The 20392-nt window shown below is 37.4% G+C and overlaps 6 protein-coding genes and 1 pseudogene across 6 annotated transcripts; all 7 read left to right on the top strand.

The window, feature by feature from the left end:
* The first annotated feature begins 4263 nt into the window (after positions 1–4263).
* Positions 4264–6526, top strand: LOC148918566 (tubulin beta-7 chain-like). Its single transcript, XM_089048403.1, has 3 exons — positions 4264–4775; positions 5092–5361; positions 5565–6526. The coding sequence occupies exons 1-3, from the start codon at positions 4382–4384 to the stop codon at positions 6233–6235; spliced, it is 1335 nt and encodes a 444-aa protein (XP_088904529.1). The 5' UTR covers positions 4264–4381; the 3' UTR covers positions 6236–6526.
* Positions 6527–8186: 1660 nt separating this feature from the next.
* LOC103325268 (putative germin-like protein 2-1) lies at positions 8187–9258 on the top strand. The gene is made up of 2 exons (XM_008227423.2): positions 8187–8418; positions 8531–9258. The coding sequence occupies exons 1-2, from the start codon at positions 8220–8222 to the stop codon at positions 9064–9066; spliced, it is 735 nt and encodes a 244-aa protein (XP_008225645.2). The 5' UTR covers positions 8187–8219; the 3' UTR covers positions 9067–9258.
* Positions 9259–10611: 1353 nt separating this feature from the next.
* Positions 10612–11387, top strand: LOC103325267 (putative germin-like protein 2-1). Its single transcript, XM_008227422.2, has 2 exons — positions 10612–10723; positions 10852–11387. The coding sequence occupies exons 1-2, from the start codon at positions 10612–10614 to the stop codon at positions 11385–11387; spliced, it is 648 nt and encodes a 215-aa protein (XP_008225644.1).
* A 1867-nt stretch (positions 11388–13254) lies between these two features.
* Positions 13255–14347, top strand: LOC103325266 (putative germin-like protein 2-1). Its single transcript, XM_008227421.2, has 2 exons — positions 13255–13444; positions 13566–14347. Exons 1-2 carry the CDS (start codon positions 13333–13335, stop codon positions 14099–14101), a joined length of 648 nt encoding a protein of 215 aa, XP_008225643.2. The 5' UTR covers positions 13255–13332; the 3' UTR covers positions 14102–14347.
* A 906-nt stretch (positions 14348–15253) lies between these two features.
* Positions 15254–16359, top strand: LOC148918565 (putative germin-like protein 2-1; annotated as a pseudogene).
* A 1028-nt stretch (positions 16360–17387) lies between these two features.
* Positions 17388–18414, top strand: LOC103325264 (putative germin-like protein 2-1). Its single transcript, XM_008227417.2, has 2 exons — positions 17388–17570; positions 17701–18414. The coding sequence occupies exons 1-2, from the start codon at positions 17459–17461 to the stop codon at positions 18234–18236; spliced, it is 648 nt and encodes a 215-aa protein (XP_008225639.1). The 5' UTR covers positions 17388–17458; the 3' UTR covers positions 18237–18414.
* Positions 18415–19178: 764 nt separating this feature from the next.
* LOC103325263 (putative germin-like protein 2-1) lies at positions 19179–20160 on the top strand. Its single transcript, XM_008227414.2, has 2 exons — positions 19179–19389; positions 19511–20160. The coding sequence occupies exons 1-2, from the start codon at positions 19275–19277 to the stop codon at positions 20044–20046; spliced, it is 651 nt and encodes a 216-aa protein (XP_008225636.1). The 5' UTR covers positions 19179–19274; the 3' UTR covers positions 20047–20160.
* The last annotated feature ends 232 nt before the right edge of the window (positions 20161–20392 follow it).

Below are 20392 nucleotides of genomic sequence, written 5' to 3'. Positions count from 1 at the left end.
ATTATTTTAATAAAGCATCTATTAAAAAAAAAAAAAAAAAAAAAAACTTCATTCATGTTCTCTAAATTTGATTATACATCATCTTTGACTGAGGTTGCTGCAAATCACCCAATTGTTGTTTTTGTTTATTTGTTCGCTCTTATGCTCAGGTAGATAGCTATAAATCATATTTTTCCCGGATCTATTTTGGATGAGGTGATGGGTGTGGCCGCGACGGTGCTTTTCCAAGTGGTGGTGGTAGGGTTCATCTAAGCTCATGGGTTGTATTAGGGTATGTTGGGTTTGTGGACTTTGTTTGGGCTTATGGCTAATTGTGGTGATATGGGCTAGTAGTTTTCATGCGGCTTTTGTCCCGTATTAGTTTTGATTTTAGCATATTAGTTTGGCACCCTCTTGAGATTGATATTTTAAATGTCTTGTTGATGTCTTTAATTATATTGTTAAAGTTTATCTAATGAAGTTTCTATTTGATTTTTTTTTATATATTTTTTTTAAAAAAGGACACATATTAACCTAAGATGTAGTTTTTGAGTACTAGGAGGGCATGGATGTTAATACATGTCAACTTCAAAATATTAAATGAATTGAAATAGCACTTGAAATAGCAAAAGAAAAAATCTCTCTTGAAATCTCCCTTTGGCCAAGTGGCTAACAAGTGTAATTTGTAAATAAATATCCCATCCAATTGAACTTCCTGATTATTTTATTATTGTTATTTGTTTTGCTATCCAAGAGTGATCGACCTAACCTTTGTCCAATACGCAATTCCCATCTGGTGCTTAAAATGATAGAGCCCCAAAATTATAGAAAACCTTTGATAGGTTGTTTGTCTAGATAAGAATTTGCTTACCTCTTCTAAAACAAAAATAAATTATTAACAACAACAAAAACTCATCACATCATATAAAACTGGCATGTGTAGGAACAAATTTCACACCCAAAAAAAGCCAATTTTATCACCTTTTCAGCCTTTCTCATATGTCCCCCACTCCACACTGAAAACCACTTAATAACATTGTCGGACTAGGTTAAGATATTTCTTAGATGGGACCCCATTACCGTGTTGTGATTAGAGAAATTTAGAATCCAATGGCAGCCATGCTTTTGTCACACAGAGATAAACAATAAAAAGAAAAGGGACAAAAGTGATAATGGCCAACAGAGTTTAGACTAATAGAAAAAGGATATTAACTTATAGAACAGAGGTCTTCGAACGTTTCGTATCTTAATTGTATGTTTGTGTGTAAAAAATCTCACTCTCTTTTAGTTTAAACTATCGCGTGTATTAGAAAAAGACTAAAATGAGAATTGAAAAAAGAAATGAAACCAGGTCAATAATTCATCGTATAGATTCCATGCATTATTTACTAAAATAATGTAGTTTGTTACCATCAACTAAAGTATGACTACGATGGTTAGAAAACAAAACAAAAAATATAAAGTGTATGTGGTTAGTGTGCATGTATATTCTTATGTTTTTTCACAAAAAGCCATAGACTCTTTCTGAAAAAGGGTTGATCTTTCCTTGCACCAAAAAAAGCAAAAACAGCTCAATTGGTCTTAGCCTGTGATCGTGTAAAATGGGAAAATCTTACAAGTTTTGGTGGGATTCTAACTTTATCAAGTGCGTATTTGTTTATGGTTTTGCATTAAACAACAGATTAAATTTCCAAGTTGGGGTTTTCTCGTCGAACTTATGTGAAACGTGTGCTTAATTACCCGTTCAAAAAATTTACACAAGGGAGAGCTTTGAGAGAGTGTATACATAGACGCATCAAAAAAGAAAAACGCACGTTGAATTAATGATGATGTTTGACTGCATTTTTATTGTTTTTACTCATTTGGTCACATGCTTTTTGATTTGGGACAGCTTGTTACAACTAGTTTCCTTCTTTACTACTGCAAAGTACAAAACACAAAAGCAAAGTTGAAAGCGTGTAAATGAAACCGAGTTTGAAACTTTGAAAATAAAAACACATTAGAATGATGTTAGTTTTACATGCGTAGATAGGAGGTGGGTTTGTGGCTTACCAACATGATCAAATTTCAGATTGAGCTTGAATTAGGGGCTCAATTTATATGAATTCAACTTGGATCCGCTTGAATTTAAGTTCGTGACTTCAATTAAGCAAGCTGAGTTAGCTTAGGTTATCTATTCAACTTGCCCGACTTGTATTTTTAGATAGGAGAATTTTCATGCAATAAGTATGACATTGTGACAGTATCTCAAACCAATCACACAATGTAACGTGAAAAAATTAAAATGTATTACAATACATGATTGATTTGGGAATACTCCACAATGACATCCCGATATAGGCACGTTTCTCTACCTAAAGAGAGCTAGGTTGGTAATTTAGAAACTATACACCACATCAATCTAACACAAAATCAACAAAAGGGTTGTACCACCTAACCATGAACTCCCTTTATGGAAATCAAGCTGGAAAGCACACTTCACGGTGCCATTCTACATGGGCCTCTCCATTTTGTACTATAAGCCTACAAGTGGAGACGAGCTAAGTTCCATATCAAGTGGGAAAAGATATTGACCATCTTCAAGTGAACAACAAAATCTCTTTTGTTTAACAATATCATACATACGCATTCATCATCTGACATCTGTATTCACAATGAGATTATAATTCCGAAAAAAATACAAAGAAAAACGAAGCCAAAATTATAAAGTATGAAGCCCAAAACTTGTTAGGCCCATCAAGCAACAATGATATGGGCCTATAGCCTAAGCCCAAACTTCCAAGCCCAATATATTGAGCACGCCTAAACTAGATGTAGATTAATAAAGAGAGAAATCTAATAACTAGTAGGTCAACAAACTTCAATTTGAAGAGTTTGATTTGCTACTAACTAAGAACTAGTATGAAAGATCGGGTGTCAATTTCATATTTACACTTCAATTGCAATCCTATTAGTTTGTCCTCATATATTGGTTATATTTCCCTATCGTGTTTGTATAAGAACAGAGTTATGAATAAGATTGATTGGATCCCATCATCCATTGTTACAATGGCATCCATCAATTCCAGAACTAAAGCAACTAAGCTGGAATGGACCCCCTCAAATGATGGCAACCCTTAGCGTTCATGCCATTGTGGCTAGATCTTTGAGCAAATCCAATGTAAATTTTGAAAGGTATATTGTGGAAAGTGTGTGGGTTGGAGTTTTAAGTAAAGCTCTTTGGTTGCAATAGATGCTTGATGTTTGAGCATACAATTGGACATCTATGGGTTTTTTATATTATAAATATGGTTGGGTTCTAATCAAGGATAATCATGATATGATTCTCTCTATATGAATGATGTCTCTTTTAAGTTGTAAAAGATTGATTGGTTTTCTTTATAATGATGTAATCATTTGATTTTCAGATGGATGATGGCACTTTCATCTTTTATCATAACATTATAGAAATTCAATAAGCACAAATTGCATACATAGATAATTAGTCTTCCAGTAGATGAAGATATTTGTTGAGCCGTTACTGTAGAGGAAACATGTTTCGCTTTCTTTAACATTTTGCACTTTAGAAAACTTAATATGCACTATTATAGGTAGAAAGAGAACCAATTTCTCAGTGTAGCTCTAAGTAATTACCACCCATCACGATAATAGAATAGGAAATTACTTCTCCTAATTTGATCAATAAGATTTTCTGAATAATATTTACTAAACTATTTTAAGAATAACTTACATAACACGTATGCCATATCATGTGGGTCACATAGAATATAACATTTACAAGATATTCTTACAAGATTCTGTATTGTCATTTGTTTTCATTGTTTCATCATATAACCAAATTTGCAATGTAATTTTCAATTACATAATTCAAATCTTACACACATTTGCAATCGAAATAGAAAGCACCAACTATAGCATATTAGGTGGCTCTCCCAAAATTCAGAAGAGAAACAATTGAAATAAATTACCCAAAAAAGCCACGTATCAAGCTTTTATGGCTTTTGCCCATTTTTGTTTTGCTTGAAGCAAAGGCAAAAATTCGGTGGGCAGTGGGCACTCCCTAATAATTCTACAAAAATTCCAGCAATTCAATTTATTTTTAATATAAAAAATAAAGAATAAAATCTTAATTTCACTATGTCGGACAACACATCACCCAAAATTAGAAATTCCGAATCCCCACAAAAAAAAAAAAATACCAATAATAATGCAGACACGATTTCCCCAAATACCCCTACATAGTCCCCATATTTCCACGCCACCCACCCTTTAAAATACAATCTGACGCCACATTTCCCCACTGCCCGCTCCTCTCCATTCAATCGCGGCAAAACCAAACCCCGTCTCGTAATATTTTCCCTCCCATTTTCCCGGAAACCAAACAGAACTCAGACCAGCAAAAATGAGAGAAATTCTTCACATCCAGGGCGGCCAATGTGGGAACCAGATTGGGGCCAAGTTCTGGGAAGTGATCTGCGACGAGCACGGCATAGACAGCACCGGGAGGTACAATGGCGACTCTGAGCTCCAGCTAGAGCGAATCAATGTCTATTACAACGAGGCCAGCGGCGGAAGGTTCGTTCCACGGGCGGTCCTTATGGATCTGGAGCCTGGGACCATGGACTCGGTCCGATCTGGCCCGTTTGGGCAGATATTCAGACCCGATAACTTCGTCTTCGGGCAGTCTGGGGCTGGAAACAACTGGGCTAAGGGGCATTATACGGAGGGTGCCGAGCTTATTGATTCTGTGCTTGACGTGGTGCGCAAAGAGGCCGAGAACTGCGATTGCTTACAGGGTATGATGAAAATGATTTCTGGTTTCTTCGAAATTTAGTGGTTATTTGATTTTACTTTTGCGAGTGTGATTGAATATGATATTGTGGTGCCTAATTATGTCCCATGTCTTATATGGGTTGGCTTGAATGTCTTTATAGCGCTTAATCATGGTTAATTTTTGGAAATTGTAGGCTTGTAGCAATAATAATTGTGATGTTACAATTAAAAATGCTTAATTTGTCTGACCGGATTGTGCTTCTGTTTGGTTTAGAATTTGAATGGCTGATTTGGATGTTATGATTCAAAATTTTAATATTTCCATTTTGTTTTGAACAGGATTCCAAGTTTGTCATTCTTTGGGTGGTGGCACTGGCTCTGGCATGGGAACTCTTCTTATTTCCAAGATCAGGGAAGAGTACCCAGATCGGATGATGATGACATTTTCTGTCTTCCCATCTCCGAAGGTGTCGGATACAGTTGTTGAGCCATACAATGCTACCCTTTCCGTGCATCAGCTTGTCGAAAATGCCGATGAATGTATGGTTTTGGACAACGAGGCTCTGTATGACATCTGCTTCCGTACTCTCAAGCTTGCCACCCCTACTTGTAAGTCCATATCTTAATATATATATATATATATATATATATATAGTAGCTGACAATGGTTATATGATAAATTAGTTTTCCTCAGAAATTGGCATCTTATAAAGAAACGATATAAATTGTGTGTGCACATACGAATCTTAAGTGATAATTGGAAGATATGCTATGTGATCCTTTTGACATATTTCTTTGCATTGTGATTGCAGTTGGTGACCTTAACCACCTCATCTCTGCCACCATGAGCGGTGTCACATGTTGTCTTCGGTTTCCTGGACAGTTGAACTCTGACCTTAGGAAGCTTGCAGTTAACCTTATCCCTTTCCCACGGCTGCACTTCTTTATGGTTGGGTTTGCACCCCTAACTTCAAGAGGATCGCAGCAGTACAGTGCTCTGACCGTGCCCGAATTGACCCAGCAGATGTGGGATGCCAAAAACATGATGTGCGCAGCTGACCCACGCCATGGACGTTACCTTACTGCTTCTGCCATGTTCCGTGGTAAGATGAGCACCAAAGAAGTTGATGAACAGATGATTAACGTCCAGAACAAGAACTCCTCATACTTTGTTGAGTGGATTCCCAATAATGTAAAGTCCAGTGTGTGTGACATCCCACCCAAGGGTCTGAAGATGGCGTCCACTTTTATGGGGAATTCGACTTCTATTCAGGAAATGTTCAGGAGGGTTAGCGAGCAGTTCACAGCTATGTTCAGGCGCAAGGCTTTCTTGCATTGGTACACCGGCGAGGGAATGGATGAGATGGAGTTCACCGAGGCCGAGAGTAACATGAACGATCTGGTGGCTGAGTACCAGCAATACCAGGATGCAACAGTGGAGGAGGAAGAGTACGAGGAGGAGGAAGAGGAGCTTGGTGCTTGATGTATCTTTGTAGTTTCTCAGTTTGTCTAAAAATTGGTATGTTGTTGGCTTACTTTGAAAGGGTGATTGTCTGGTGCTCAGTCAATTTAGATTTGATATGATGTATGGATTGTGGGGGGTGAGGGTAAGAGATGGGTTTTTGGTAACAGCGCTTTTGTGTTGGATTTTGTGTAGGGCATATAATGTGAAGCTTATATTTCAATGATGGATTTTTCTGTCTTGTAACATATGGTTATTGTAATATCGATTCTCTTTTAAAGAGTTCTCTCTCTACAGAGATTTTAAAGGAAACCCCGTGACACCTATCTTTTCCTTTGCCCTATTATGAATGAGTTTGGTTTTGTTTTGCTTTTTGGAGGAGGGCAGAGGGAGTAAGATGAGGGAGGTGGGCAAGAGACGACAGAAAATTTAAAAATAATTGAAATTGTCTTTACGTGTAATTTGTCTTTTTGGGTTAATTACTCAAATGACCTTCAAATTTATACCCAATTTACATTTTAGTTCCTCAATTAAATTATTCGTTCAGGATGACCCATCAACTCTATATTATTCTGTCTATTGGTCCTATCATTACATTCTGTCAATGTTGCCATTAAATGTAATAATCGTCATATCTTCCCCAAATAAGTGATAAAGTGGTAATAAATAGGTGAGAAAATAGTGATACAGTAGTGATATGTGGTGATAAAGAGGTGATAGAAATTGCTGTTTATGTTTACATTTTGTTTCTTCTTTTGTTTCATTTCTTCTATCTTTCTTTACTTGTTTATAGTATCCTAATTGTATTTTACCATTGTCCTATTAAAATCTCTCTGTAGTCATGCATGATCTCCTCTGCAAATGCTAGAACTTTAGATTTGAAGTGATGTGAATGCAGCATGGAAGTTTCAAAGATTTTGTGACGCAAAAATGGAGGCAGACACTTGATTTTGCTCTTGATAAGTCATATGGGTTAATTGCTCCTCTAAACCAGTGGAACCAAAATATTTTTGGACACTTGAAACGAAAGAAAGCTCTTATTCTAGCTAGATTGGCTCTTTTAATTGGAGGATTTCTTGGTACTAGATTATAATGCATTGCTTGATGTTGTATTAATAATTGGCAGGCACAAATTACTGTGCTAATCATCCAATTAAAAATACCCGTAAGTGTACAAATCTATTGGAGTATATATTTGTAAATATGGGATTGTTCCAACGAGGAACTGGAGGCTTATACAAAGTTCTAGTTTGAGTACATAAATAATACTTCTTTAACATAACACAAAGGTAAAATACAATTAGGATGCTAGAAATGAGTAAAGAAAAGTAGAAGAAATGAAACAAAACAAGAAACCGAAGGTAAACACAAACATCAATTTCCATCACCCCTTTATCACCACTGTATCATCTATGTATCACCATTTTATCACCTATTTGGGGAACATAAGATGGTTATGAACGGTTTTACCCTTACATTTGACGGCAACATTGACAGAATGTAACAGTAGGACCATTTGAACGAATAATTTAATTGAGAGACCAAAATGTAAATTGAGTATAAATTTGAGGACCATTTGAGTAATTAACCCTTGTGTTTCCTTAAGAAAAGTATGCAATTTGTAGTTTCTTTCTTCCAATCCTTGCTGGGCAAAAACGTAACACTAAAAACGAACAGCAAATACACAACTAAAAACATTGACAAAAGAAACTGAACTGGTCTCCTTAACTCAATCTCAAGAATAGGCCAAAGTAATTACTAAATTTTATGAGTAATACAAGCCTCCATTAACTTTGACTTGGCTATTCTTAATTTCTTCTCATAAACAGAAAGGGAATCATTTCAATGCCGGCACCGATGCCGTTGCCTGAATAAAACGAGGTAAAAGATGACAAGCCTTTAGTTAAACAAATTGTCACACACGGTTTCAAGCCTAGACTTTTTCTGTGCAGAGAAGAACACAAAGGTACGAGCTAGCTACTTCTCTCCATAAAAGCAGCAACATATGGTGGTCTTTATCCACAGTTCAAGTTTATCCTTCTTCACAAAGTTTAAGTGTGATAATAGAGAGCCAAAGAATTTCCAAATTACAATGGCCTCTCAGTTTCTGTTGTTGGCATTCCTTGCCATAACTTGTGCCATTGCTTCGGCATCTGACCCGAGTTCTCTTCAGGATTTCTGTGTGGCTGATTCAAAAGCCTCAGGTACCTAGCTAGCTAGAATCATATTCATATATTATCTATATTATGAAGATAATATCAATCAGCTAGCTGTAATTATATATGGTTCTAATGTAATTTTCTCATTTGATTTCAGTACCAGTGAATGGCTTTGTCTGCAAGGATTCTAAGCTTGTTGATGCCAATGACTTCTTCTTCAGTGGACTTCACCTAGCAGGAAACACCTCGAATGCAGTTGGTTCACGCGTGACCCCTGTTAACGCAGTCCAAATTCCGGGACTTAATACACTTGGCATCTCCATTGTGCGTATCGATTATGCCCCGTGGGGTATTAATCCTCCACACACACATCCTCGAGCCACTGAAGTTTTGACAGTCCTGGAAGGGAGCCTCAAAGTTGGTTTTGTCACCTCCAACCCTGAAAACCGCCTCATCACCAAGGTGCTTCAGAAGGGTGATGTGTTTGTGTTCCCAGTAGGCCTTGTGCATTTCCAACAGAACGTTGGATATGGTAACGCAGTTGCCATTGCAGCTCTCAACAGCCAAAATCCAGGTGTTATTACCGTTGCAAATGCAGTATTTGGATCAAAGCCGGACATCTCTGCTGATATTCTTGCAAAGGCTTTCCAAGTGGATAAGAACACAGTCTACAACTTCCAGTCAAAGTTCTAGAGTCCAATTTGAAACCTCTGATTCAATCAAGAGGGACTAAAAAGGGTCATTTGAAGTGTGTATTAGTGTTTAGAGAATCGTTACGTTTCACTTAGGGGTGCAATCATGTTTGTCTTGTATTTTGTTTTTGTTATTTTAGGAACAAGGTCTGTTATTTTGTTTGATGCTGATACTTCATGAAGATAATTTGTTTGTGCTCATACACCAGTATAATCAAAGTTGATCTATTATTTTGTTTCATTCTATTGGTTTGAGTGATAATCATGGACATTGATACTAACTTACCACACCCGGAGGTCATGCCATGAAAATAATTTTGAGTAGATTTGATTATTAATGTAATAATTTTACCAAGGACTTGTAAATTTCCATTTTTGCTGATAAGAAACCTCAGTGCCCTTCTTTCAAGAATTGGGTAAATTTCCATTTTTGCTGACAAGAAACCTCAGTGCTCTACTCTATAAATGAATGAAATCTGTTGGTTTGAACTACAGCACATTGAGTTTTATACATAATAATATGGTGTAGCCTTGAGTTCGGCTCTCGACGAATTGAGAGTTGAATCATAAACCTTGATCCCTAAATCAGCAGGAGATGGTATATTGAAGTATTGTTTAATGGCCTGTTTTTTTACTCCTTTTTCTCTCTGTTTTAGGGATCAAGTTTTAATGGCTTGTTTAGACTTGTAACTCATAACTTGGAAACTAAGGCATTGCTAAGACATGCATGGATGCGTCTATTTGGTTAGAGGATGGTCCTGCAGCTTGGCTTAAATTAATGCATTTCTGATGTCTCATGTACAAGCATGACTGAATGATGCATGTTAACCTTTTTTTATTATAATAAAGTTTCATACTTTTGTGTGGAAACTACACCAAATTGAATGAGTCCACACCTGCTGTCCAGACATAATATATCCTTGTTCAAGTCAACGCAAGGCAACTGGATTTCAAACCAAATTTGCATGAAACAAAAAGAAGCCTCCAATAGATTATCTGATACTTCCCAGCTGTATATAGAATATTACCAATTGTGTAGTATATAACTATAACATAAATTCTGAATGACAATAAATCTATTCATTGCAGAAAGAGCAGAGAAATAGGTGCCGAGAGTTTTATAAAATTTATTCTAGAAGCCCTTTTAAATTTGTGAGTAATATGATACGGCCTCCATCAAATCTGATCCGGCTAAAGATTCTTGTCACAAAGAGAAAGGAACCCTTCCTCAATGGCAGCAGGCCAAGCACCAATGCCGGCACCAGAAAATTAAGGTGATCAGATAAGCGATGACATGCAGCTTTATATGAAAAACTTGTACTATAGGGTTTAAAAAAAGACTTTTTCAGAGCACAGGACAACAAAAAACACGTAGAGAAGAGATCCCTTCCCTCTATAAAAGCAGAGACATAGATATGGTTTCAATCCACAACTCAAGTTTATACATATCCTCACTTACAAAGTTTAAGCAGAGTGGCTCCATCTCTCCGCTTCCTGTCTTGAATCTTGGATATATAGTGTGACATTAAGATAGAGAGAATTTCCAATGGCCTCTAAGTTTCTCTTGTTAGCATTGCTTGCCATAACTTCCTCCATTGCTTTTGCATCTGACCCGAGTTCTCTTCAGGATTTCTGCGTGGCTGACGCAAAGAACTCAGGTAACTAGAATCATATTTTCATACATTTCTGCTTGTATTTGCAGAAAACATACATCTATAATATGATCAAATAGTCAACTATATCTGTATCTAATGTGTCTAATATAACTTTCTCATCATGATTTCAGTACTTGTGAATGGTCTTGTCTGCAAGGATCCCAAGCTTGCTGAAGCCAATGACTTCTTCTTCAGTGGGCTTCACCTATCAGGAAACACATCAAATGCAGTTGGTTCGCGTGTGACCCCTGTCAATGTAGCCCAAATTGCAGGACTTAACGCTCTTGGTATCTCCATTGCGCGTATCGACTATGCACCATGGGGTATTAACCCTCCCCACACACATCCTCGAGCAAGTGAAATCTTGACAGTCCTGGAAGGGAGCCTCAAAGTGGGTTTTGTCACTTCCAACCCCGAAAACCGTCTCATCACCAAGGTACTTGAGAAGGGTGATGTGTTTGTGTTCCCTGTCGGTCTTGTGCATTTCCAACAAAATGTGGGATATGGTAATGCAGTTGCCATTGCAGCTCTCAGCAGCCAAAATCCAGGTGTCATTACCATTGCAAATGCAGTATTTGGATCAAAGCCCGACATCTCTGCTGATATTCTTGCAAAGGCTTTCCAAGTGGAGAAGAACACAGTCTACAATTTCCAGTCGAAGTTTTAAAGTCCCATTTGGAACCTCTATAGTTCACTGAAAAGGGATGTAAAATTCATTTTAAGTGTGTATTGTAGTGCTTAGAAAATTGTTTGTTACAGTTTATTTCGCTTTGCAGTCGTGTTGGTCTGTCATTGTGTCTGGTTCAGAATCATTTGTTTGTGCTCACTTAGAAATGTACTCAAGTTGATTTGTTTTTTGTTTGATTCTATTGCTCCAAGAAATAAAAATTATGGAAGTTTGCTACCATATCTGGAGGCCATGGTTGAAGTATAGTAAATGAAATTTAGCCTGCTAGCAAACGTCCATGCATATCTAACATCTCATGAACAATTGGAAAGAGGTCAGGAAAAAACCTTTTTAGATTCCTGCCATGCCATAAAAGATTTAAGGGCTTAAACCAATCAAATGATGATCTAGAAATGAAAAGACCAATGCAATTAAAGGAGAATAGAATTTCTGCTGAATGGAAAAGTGAAGTAACAAGCCTAAAATCAAAGAATGAGAGCAATTGGGAATCCTGAAGGTTACAAACTAAGCTAGGTAACTGGTAGGTTGGCGGATCATGAACATGCCTCCAGCTATGAGACTGGAAGATAAGGCGGCGACAAAGTGGTTTGTTGCTAATTAAACACTTTTACTAATGAAATTCTGTTTTGTTGTGTCAGAATATACCTGTAGAGATGATATGGTGAATTCTTCTCTATGGATCATTAGTCCAAAAAAAAAAAATTATCATGAGGTATGTGGTCACTAAAAGAATTTGTCATTAAAAATCTATGCAGGAAGTAAGCCTTTTGAAATAACTTTAGCAAAGTTTTAGCCGCATGCTAAATTCTTTGTCCGTTTGGGTAAGGGTGGATTTGGACTTGGGATCCTAACTCCAAATCCAGTTGTTCAGTTGTGTATTAATTGACTGGATTTGGATTTAGGCCAAATCCTCATAGAATTTAATAAGCCAAAGTGTTTCAAATACGTTTTAAAATTAGTTATTTGACAAATCCTCAGCCCATCTCGACTCACCGATTCTCTCTTCTTAACCCTTCAGATTACATTCAATTGTGTAAAAGGATTTGCATGGTTGTCTGATGCAAATGTTGACAGATTTGAAGTCTGGGATGAACTTCACTATTATTGGTCATGCATGCATATTTACCTACTTTTGTGCCTATACAGTTCAAGGTACCAGTCCTACTCTTTTCAAAATTCATGTTCTTTTAGCGATCATTTAGTTTGTTTATAAAGAATGGTTTGCTGCTCAACAAAATTAATTAGAACAAGGGCAAGCTTTCTCAGGCTCTGATGATTTAATCTGATAGACAGGGGATTTCGGAAATCCTCAAGATAAAGCAATTTGGTGGAGCTGATTGCAATCGTGTTATTATGATGGAGTGATTTCCGAAATCCTCTGTCTATCATAAATCATAAAATAATATTTAATGATACAGCAGTTTAACAAATTTTTAAATGTTTCATACTTTTGTGTGCAGAACTACACCAAATTGAATAAGTCCACATCTGCTCCAGACATTATATATCCTTGTTTAAGTCAAAGCAAGGCAACTGGCTTTGCCTCTCCATCAAATCTGACCCAGCTAAAGATTCTCGTCACACAGAGAAAGGAATGCTTCCTAAATGACATCAGGCCAAGCACCAATGCCGGCACCTGAAAATTAAAGTGATCAGATAAGCGATGACAAGCAGCTTTCTATGAAAATTTGTACTACAAGGATAAAAATGAAGACTGGACTTTTTCAAAGCATAGGACAACAACAAACACGTAGAGAAGAGATCCCTCTCTCTATAAAAGCAGAGACAGAGATATGGTGTCAATCCACAACTCAAGTTTATATATATCATTGCTTACAAAGTTTAAGCAAAGTTGGTCCATCTCTCTGTTTACTGCCTTGAATCTTTGATATATAGTGTGACATTAAGATAGAGAGAATTTCCCATGGCCTCTAAGTTTCTCTTGTTGGCATTGCTCGCCATAGCTTCTTCCATTGCTTTGGCATCTGACCCGAGTTCTCTTCAGGATTTCTGCGTGGCTGATGCAAAGAACTCAGGTAGCTAGAATCACAATTTCATATATTTTTTGTTGTATTTCTGCAAAACAAATACATGCATACTATGATAAAATGGTAAACTATATCCGTGTCTAATGTAATTTTCTCATCATGATTTCAGTACTTGTGAATGGTCTTGTCTGCAAGGATCCTAAGCTTGTTGAAGCCGGTGACTTCTTCTTCAGTGGGCTTCATCTAGCAGGCAACACATCAAATGCAGTTGGTTCGCGTGTGACCCTTATCAACGTAGCCCAAATTGCAGGACTTAACGCTCTTGGTATCTCTGTTGCCCGTATCGACTATGCACCATGGGGTGTTAACCCTCCACACACACATCCTCGAGCAAGTGAAATCTTGACAGTCCTGGAAGGGAGCCTCAAAGTGGGTTTTGTCACTTCCAACCCCGAAAACCGTCTCATCACCAAGGTACTTGAGAAGGGTGATGTGTTTGTATTCCCTGTCGGTCTCGTGCATTTCCAACAAAATGTGGGATATGGTAATGCAATTGCCATTTCAGCTCTCAGCAGCCAAAATCCAGGTGTCATTACCATTGCAAATGCAGTATTTGGATCAAAGCCCGACATCTCTGCTGATATTCTTGCAAAGGCTTTCCAAGTGGAGAAGAACACAGTCTACAATTTGCAGTCGAAGTTTTAAAGTCCCATTTGGAACCTTTATAGTTCACTGAAAAGGGACAGCCAATTCATTTGAAGTGTGTAATGTAGTGTTAAGAAAATTGTCACAGTTTATTTCTCGTTGCAGTCTTGTTGGTCTACCATAAATTTCGTCTGATTCAGAATCATTTGTTTATGCTCACTTAGAAATGTACTCAAGTTTATTTGCTATTTGTTTGATTCGAGGCTCCAAGAAATAAAATTATTATTGAAGTTTGCTATCATATAAGGAGGCCATGGTTAAAGTACTGGAAAACAATTTTAGCCAGCTAGCAAATGTCCATGCAATCTCATGAACAACTGACAAGAGGTTAGGAAATTTTATTTATTTATTTGTAGAATTCTTGCCTTGCCTTAAAAGATTTAAGGGCTTAAACCAATCAGTTAAAGCAAGAATGATGATCCAGAAAGCAAAAGACCAATGCAGTTAAAGGAGAACATAAATTCTGCTGAACGGAAAATTGATGTAACAAGGGTAAAATAAAACAATGAGACCAATTGGGAATCCTGAAGATTAGAAACTAAGCTATAGGTAACTGTTAGGTTGACTGATCATGAAAATGCCTCCAGCTATGAGCACTGCAAGATAAGGTGGTTCGCTGCTAAACACCTTCAGTAATGAAATCCTGTTAGTTGTGGTTTCAGAAGATACCTGTACAGAGATGATATGGTGATTTCTTCTCTATGGATCATTAGCAAAAAATACTCGCTGATGGTATTTTACGTAGAAAATGTGGCCAGAAAAGAATTTGTGGCTAAAACTCCATGATGGAAGCAACCATTTTGAAATATCTTAAGCAAACTGTTGGTGGCTTGCTAAATTCCTTAATTTTTTCTCTTTATCTTCCAACAAGGTAAGTGACCCTTCATATTACACTCAATTGTGCAAAGGATTTGCATGGTTGTCTGATGGAATCGAAGAATAATTTACATAGAAAGAATTTCCTTTGTTATCGTTCGTAGTTTTTCATATATGAAAGAAACTTCTAGATTGATAAAATATCTCAAGACAGAGTTTGACAAAATCAAGTATTGTATAAATATAAAGGCATATAAGTTAGCTTCATAATGACCTGTTCAACTGAAGAAGTCTCCTGAAGCTCATCAAGTTAAGAATAGGGCCAAAATTTCCACTATAAAATAATAAGATAGCCTCCGTTCATTAACTTTGACCTGGTTAGCTATTCTTATCATACATACACAGAAAGGAACCATTTAAAGGCCGGCATCTGAGATTTGAGTCAGGTAATTGATGACAAGCTTTCAGTACAGAACAAATTCACATACGCAGATACAAAGACTAATAGACATTTTCGGTGCATATAGGACAACCCACAAGCTCGAGCTCCCTCTCTATAAAAGCTGCAGCGGCATATGTTCTCAATCCACAATTCAAGTTTATACTTGCTTCCAAAGTTTACTGTCTTGACAGTGTGACAATATAGAGCCAAAGAATTCCAAATTCCAATGGCCTCTCAGCTTCTGTTGTTGGCTTTCCTTGCCATAATTTCTTCCATTGCTTTGGCATCTGACCCAAGTTCTCTTCAAGATTTCTGCGTGGCTGATCCGAAAACCTTAGATAGCTAGCTAGCTAGAATCATATTCATATGTACATATATACGAGGATAATGTCAACCAGCTAGTGGAATTTTTTTATGTTTCTAATGGAATTTTCTCATCATGATTTCAGTACTGGTGAATGGTGTTGTCTGCAAGGATTCCAAACTTGTTGATGCCAATGACTTCTTCTTCAGTGGGCTTCACCTAGCAGGAAACACATCAAACGCAGTTGGCTCACACGTGACCCCTGTTAATGTAGCTCAAATATCAGGACTTAATACTCTTGGCATCTCCATTGCGCGCATCGACTATGCACCATGGGGAATTAATCCTACCCACACACATCCTCGAGCAAGCGAAATCTTAACAGTCCTGGAAGGGAGCCTCAAAGTGGGTTTTGTCACCTCCAACCCTGAAAACCGCCACATCACCAAGGTGCTTCAGAAGGGTGATGTGTTTGTGTTCCCAGTAGGCCTTGTGCATTACCAACAGAATGTCGGATATGGTAATGCAGTTGCTATTGCAGCTCTCAGCAGCTAAAATCCAGGTGTCATTACCATAACAAATGTGGTATTTGGATCAAAGCCGGACATCTCTGCGGATATTCTTGCAAAGGCTTTCCAAGTGGATGAGAATGCGGTCTACAATTTCCAGTCCAAGTAGAGTCCAATTTGGAATCTAATTCAATGAAAAGGGACTTAGAATTCATTTGAAGTGTGTAATGTAGTGTTAGAAAATTTGGACAGTTTATTTTTCATTGCAGTCATGTTGTTGGTCAATTATTTTGTTTGATTCAGACGTTCGTTTATGGTCACTTGATATGTTATCAAGTTGATCTGTTGTTGTTTATGTTTGATTCTATTGCTCCGAGAAAGAATAATAGTTGTCGAAGTTTGCTACCAATCCTGAAGTTCTGCCATGACATAGAGTTTGAAGGAAAAGATGAGTGCTTTGAGTTTTGGAAACTGTTTCTATAGTAGTTTTCATCACCAGTGATTTAAAAATAGCTATTTTTGGGAACCCATCTACATGGCTTAAAAGATTTATAGACTGAAAACCAAGATAACCAAGCAACAACAAAACGATGATCTTGAAATCAAAGGACCAATGCAATGACACTAAAACATAAAGTTTGTTCTGTGTCGAAGAAAAAAACCAAAATTTGTTGAGACATAAAAAAATGAGTTAAAAAACGAGTCCACATCTCTGAATAAAAAACAAGTTCACATTTATTTCTGGTTCTTTCGGACAATATTAAAAAAAACCCGAACCGGCTTTCCATTTAAATTTGCTTAAAACAAAAAGAAACCTCCAATACTAAATGCTGTCTACATTCTAAATCATGACTCCTTTTAATACTCCGAAGGTTCCAGCTGCATGCATACTCTAAGTACATAGCAAGTATGTGGAACAGTTAATAACTAATACATAGAATCTGAATGACAAAAATCGATGCATTATAAACAGAGCAGCAAAAGAGGTACGTACGTAGGAAGATTTTATAATCTGCATGCCAACTGCCAACTGCCAACTTTGCAGTTCAAGATTTGTGAGCAATATATTCTTTATCATATATTCAGAAAAAAACCATTTCAATGCCGGCACCTATAGATAAAGGGAGGTAAGTGATGACAAGCTTTCAATGATCACACACAAAGACTAGAAAATTTAACACTCTTAATCTCTATAAAATCAGAGACATGTAGTGGTCTTAATCCACAGTTCTTTCAAGTTCATCCTTAAAAAAAGTTTAAGAGAACTTGGAGTTGAATTATTTCCAATGGCCTTTCAGTTTCTATTTTTGGCATTCATCGCCATAACTTGTTCCATTGCTTTGGCAACTGATCCAAGTTCTCTTCAGGATTTCTGCGTGGCTGACCCAGTAAGATCAGGTAGCTATATATAATTACATATGTTACTGTATTTCCCAAAAAGGACTTCATATCAATCAGTCAGCTAGTGGTAAACTGGTAATTATATATATGTTTCTAATGTAGTTCTCTCATGATCATATGATTTCAGTACCAGTCAATGGCCTTGTTTGCAAGGACCCCAAGTTTGTTGAAGCCAATGACTTCTCCTTCAGTGGCCTTCACCTAGCAGGCAACACATCAAACACGGTCGGTTCACATGTGACCCCAGTCAATGTAGCCCAAATTGCAGGACTTAACACTCTTGGCATCTCCATTGCTCGTATCGATTATGCACCGTGGGGTGTTAATTCTCCACACACACATCCTCGAGCCAGTGAAGTCTTGACAGTCCTTGAAGGGAGCCTCCAAGTAGGCTTTATCACCTCCCACCCCGAAAACCGTCTCATCACCAAGATACTTCATGTGGGTGATGTGTTTGTGTTCCCAGTAGGCCTTTTGCATTTCCAGCGCAATATTGGATATGGTAATGCAGTTGCCATTGCAGCTCTCAGCAGCCAAAATCCAGGTGTTATTACCATTGCAAATGCAGTGTTTGGATCGAATCCTGACATCTCTAGTGATGTTCTTACAAGGGCTTTCCAAGTGGATAAGGACACAATTTACAATTTCCAGTCAAGGTTTTAGACTCCAAGATGGAATCTGCTCTATTGAAGTCAAAAGGGACTGAGAGTTTATTTGAGAGTGTCTAATGTGTTTTTTTATTTATAAAGAAAACGCACGGTTCGTGTTTATTTTCAATAAGCAATCTAAACCAAGTTGATATATATATATATATATATATATATGTTTTCTTGTTTTATTATTTTGCTTGCCTTGTGTGGTCTGGTCAATGTTTTTACTACTTTGTTTAGGCCTTTGCTGTGGAGTGATCTGCTCTGTCTTGGCCTGGTTGCTCTTTGGCCCGGCTCTGCTTCATTTAGGTTAACTTTGTTCATTTTTTTATAGCTCAATATACAACACCAACCAGGCTCCACCAAAGATCTTTTGTTTCCACAACCCCTCATTATAGCATTTTCGTGATCAAATAGCCAAAGGCTTTTTCATGTGACAAAATAAGTAGATTCTCACACAACAAATAAACCACATGGAGAACAAATATCCCTGTTTTTATCTATACTTTTAAGAAAGTAATTAAATCACATCAATATATAAGCAGACTTTGGTGAATGGTAGGCCAACGATATCAGTTTTTAAAGCTAAACCAAAATGTGATTTCAAAGTGCGCATGGAAAAAGAGCTATAACTCTGTCCCTTATACATAAAGACACCTTGGTGAATGGTAGGCCAAAGATACAAGGAGCCGACCACTTCAGCTCTCAAATTTAATTACACAAGAGAACGCTTGTCTGCATGAGAGCAAGCCATTATATCCCTTTGCTACTAGCTTGTCTGCATGAGAGCAAGCCATTATATCCCTTTGCTACTACTGTAGCACGCCGCTAGGCAACAAGCACTAATAAAAAAAGGAAAAAATGGAAAAGAAGGGGCCACAGACTTTATATATTTCAGTGCTTGAACTGCAGAGATATACACACACATATATATATGGTTGTAGTTGTTTTAGACCCTTGCCGTTCCTCACTTTTGCACAATTTTTTCCCACAACTTTAATTTGACCCACAAATTAGACACAACTTCTAGAGCAGCATATTAAAATACCAAATGGCCTTTTATATTTTCTTCTTTGGGTTGGTCTTATCTTTTTCTTTGTCAGTTGTCATTGCATCTGATCATAGTCCGCTTCAAGATTTCTGCGTTGCAGACACAAGAAGTCGAGGTATATATGATTTTTTTTGCTTCTCTGCTTGTGAAAAAAACTAACCAAAACACTCAAATTGGTTTGAATTCTATGTAATATGATGTTATTACCAAACTAACTTGCAAGTTAAATGTGGCAGTGCTGGTTAATGGCCTAGCTTGCAAGGACCCCAAGACAGTTGAAGCTGCTGATTTTTCATTTTGTGGACTTCATTTAGAAGGCAACACATCAAACCCAATTGGGTCAAGTGTAACACCAGTAACTGTGTTTCAGCTACCAGGACTCAACACTCTCGGCATTTCTCTTGTCCGTATCGACTATGCACCGTCAGGTGTCAATCCTCCGCACACTCATCCTCGCGCCTCCGAAATTATCACAGTCCTGGAAGGCAGCCTTGAAGTTGGGTTTGTGACATCGAGCCCCGAAAATCGTCACATCACCAAGGTGTTGCAGAAGGGTGATGTGTTTGTTTTCCCCATTGGACTTGTGCACTACCAGAGAAATGTAGGATCCGGTCACGCTGTTGCTATTGTAGCTCTCAGCAGCCAAAATCCAGGTGTGGTGATAATCGCTAGTGCTGTGTTTGGGTCCAAGCCTAGCATTGCCAATGACATTCTTGTGAAGGCATTTCATGTTGATAAAGGTGTTATCAATTACCTCCATTCTATATTCTAAATAAGTGAACCAACCTCATTTGAATATAAGGGGTGGATTTTTCCACTGCTATTCAATTATTTTGTACTATGATCATGAAGAGGAAACTATATAGACAGTGATTAAAGAACTCTATCCCAAAGTTATTGATTGTATTGTTATGGCTAAACTAGAAATTGTGCTTTTACCTAGTGAATTAAAAAATAGTGTGAAGAAGATAGAGAATTATTAATACTGATAAGAACTATGGTATGTTACATGCATGGTTTGAATTGGACAGGACGGACATGACTATTTCGATTAAAATGGACTATTGTCGTCTTTCATATTTGGTGCTTGGAGATGGACAATTGTTCCACATATCATT

This window comes from Prunus mume, linkage group LG3 (assembly GCF_029339155.1).
Source record: "Prunus mume cultivar Tortuosa linkage group LG3, ASM2933915v1, whole genome shotgun sequence".
In the NCBI taxonomy this organism is placed as follows: domain Eukaryota; kingdom Viridiplantae; phylum Streptophyta; class Magnoliopsida; order Rosales; family Rosaceae; genus Prunus; species Prunus mume.
Note: the sequence above shows the minus strand (reverse complement) of the source record. Positions and strands in the feature narration are given on the sequence as shown.

What these genes read in the sequence shown, in the direction of transcription:
- LOC148918566 (XM_089048403.1), top strand. Translation starts at nt 4,382, where the DNA reads ATGAGAGAAATTCTTCACATCCAGGGCGGCCAATGTGGGAACCAGATT. An exon ending in GAACTGCGATTGCTTACAGG is followed by an intron (nt 4,776 to 5,091) that starts GTATGATGAAAA and finishes TGTTTTGAACAG; the next exon opens with GATTCCAAGTTTGTCATTCT. An exon ending in CAAGCTTGCCACCCCTACTT is followed by an intron (nt 5,362 to 5,564) that starts GTAAGTCCATAT and finishes TTGTGATTGCAG; the next exon opens with TTGGTGACCTTAACCACCTC.
- LOC103325268 (XM_008227423.2), top strand. Translation starts at nt 8,220, where the DNA reads ATGGTGGTCTTTATCCACAGTTCAAGTTTATCCTTCTTCACAAAGTTT. An exon ending in GGCTGATTCAAAAGCCTCAG is followed by an intron (nt 8,419 to 8,530) that starts GTACCTAGCTAG and finishes ATTTGATTTCAG; the next exon opens with TACCAGTGAATGGCTTTGTC.
- LOC103325267 (XM_008227422.2), top strand. Translation starts at nt 10,612, where the DNA reads ATGGCCTCTAAGTTTCTCTTGTTAGCATTGCTTGCCATAACTTCCTCC. An exon ending in GGCTGACGCAAAGAACTCAG is followed by an intron (nt 10,724 to 10,851) that starts GTAACTAGAATC and finishes TCATGATTTCAG; the next exon opens with TACTTGTGAATGGTCTTGTC.
- LOC103325266 (XM_008227421.2), top strand. Translation starts at nt 13,333, where the DNA reads ATGGCCTCTAAGTTTCTCTTGTTGGCATTGCTCGCCATAGCTTCTTCC. An exon ending in GGCTGATGCAAAGAACTCAG is followed by an intron (nt 13,445 to 13,565) that starts GTAGCTAGAATC and finishes TCATGATTTCAG; the next exon opens with TACTTGTGAATGGTCTTGTC.
- LOC103325264 (XM_008227417.2), top strand. Translation starts at nt 17,459, where the DNA reads ATGGCCTTTCAGTTTCTATTTTTGGCATTCATCGCCATAACTTGTTCC. An exon ending in GGCTGACCCAGTAAGATCAG is followed by an intron (nt 17,571 to 17,700) that starts GTAGCTATATAT and finishes ATATGATTTCAG; the next exon opens with TACCAGTCAATGGCCTTGTT.
- LOC103325263 (XM_008227414.2), top strand. Translation starts at nt 19,275, where the DNA reads ATGGCCTTTTATATTTTCTTCTTTGGGTTGGTCTTATCTTTTTCTTTG. An exon ending in TGCAGACACAAGAAGTCGAG is followed by an intron (nt 19,390 to 19,510) that starts GTATATATGATT and finishes TAAATGTGGCAG; the next exon opens with TGCTGGTTAATGGCCTAGCT.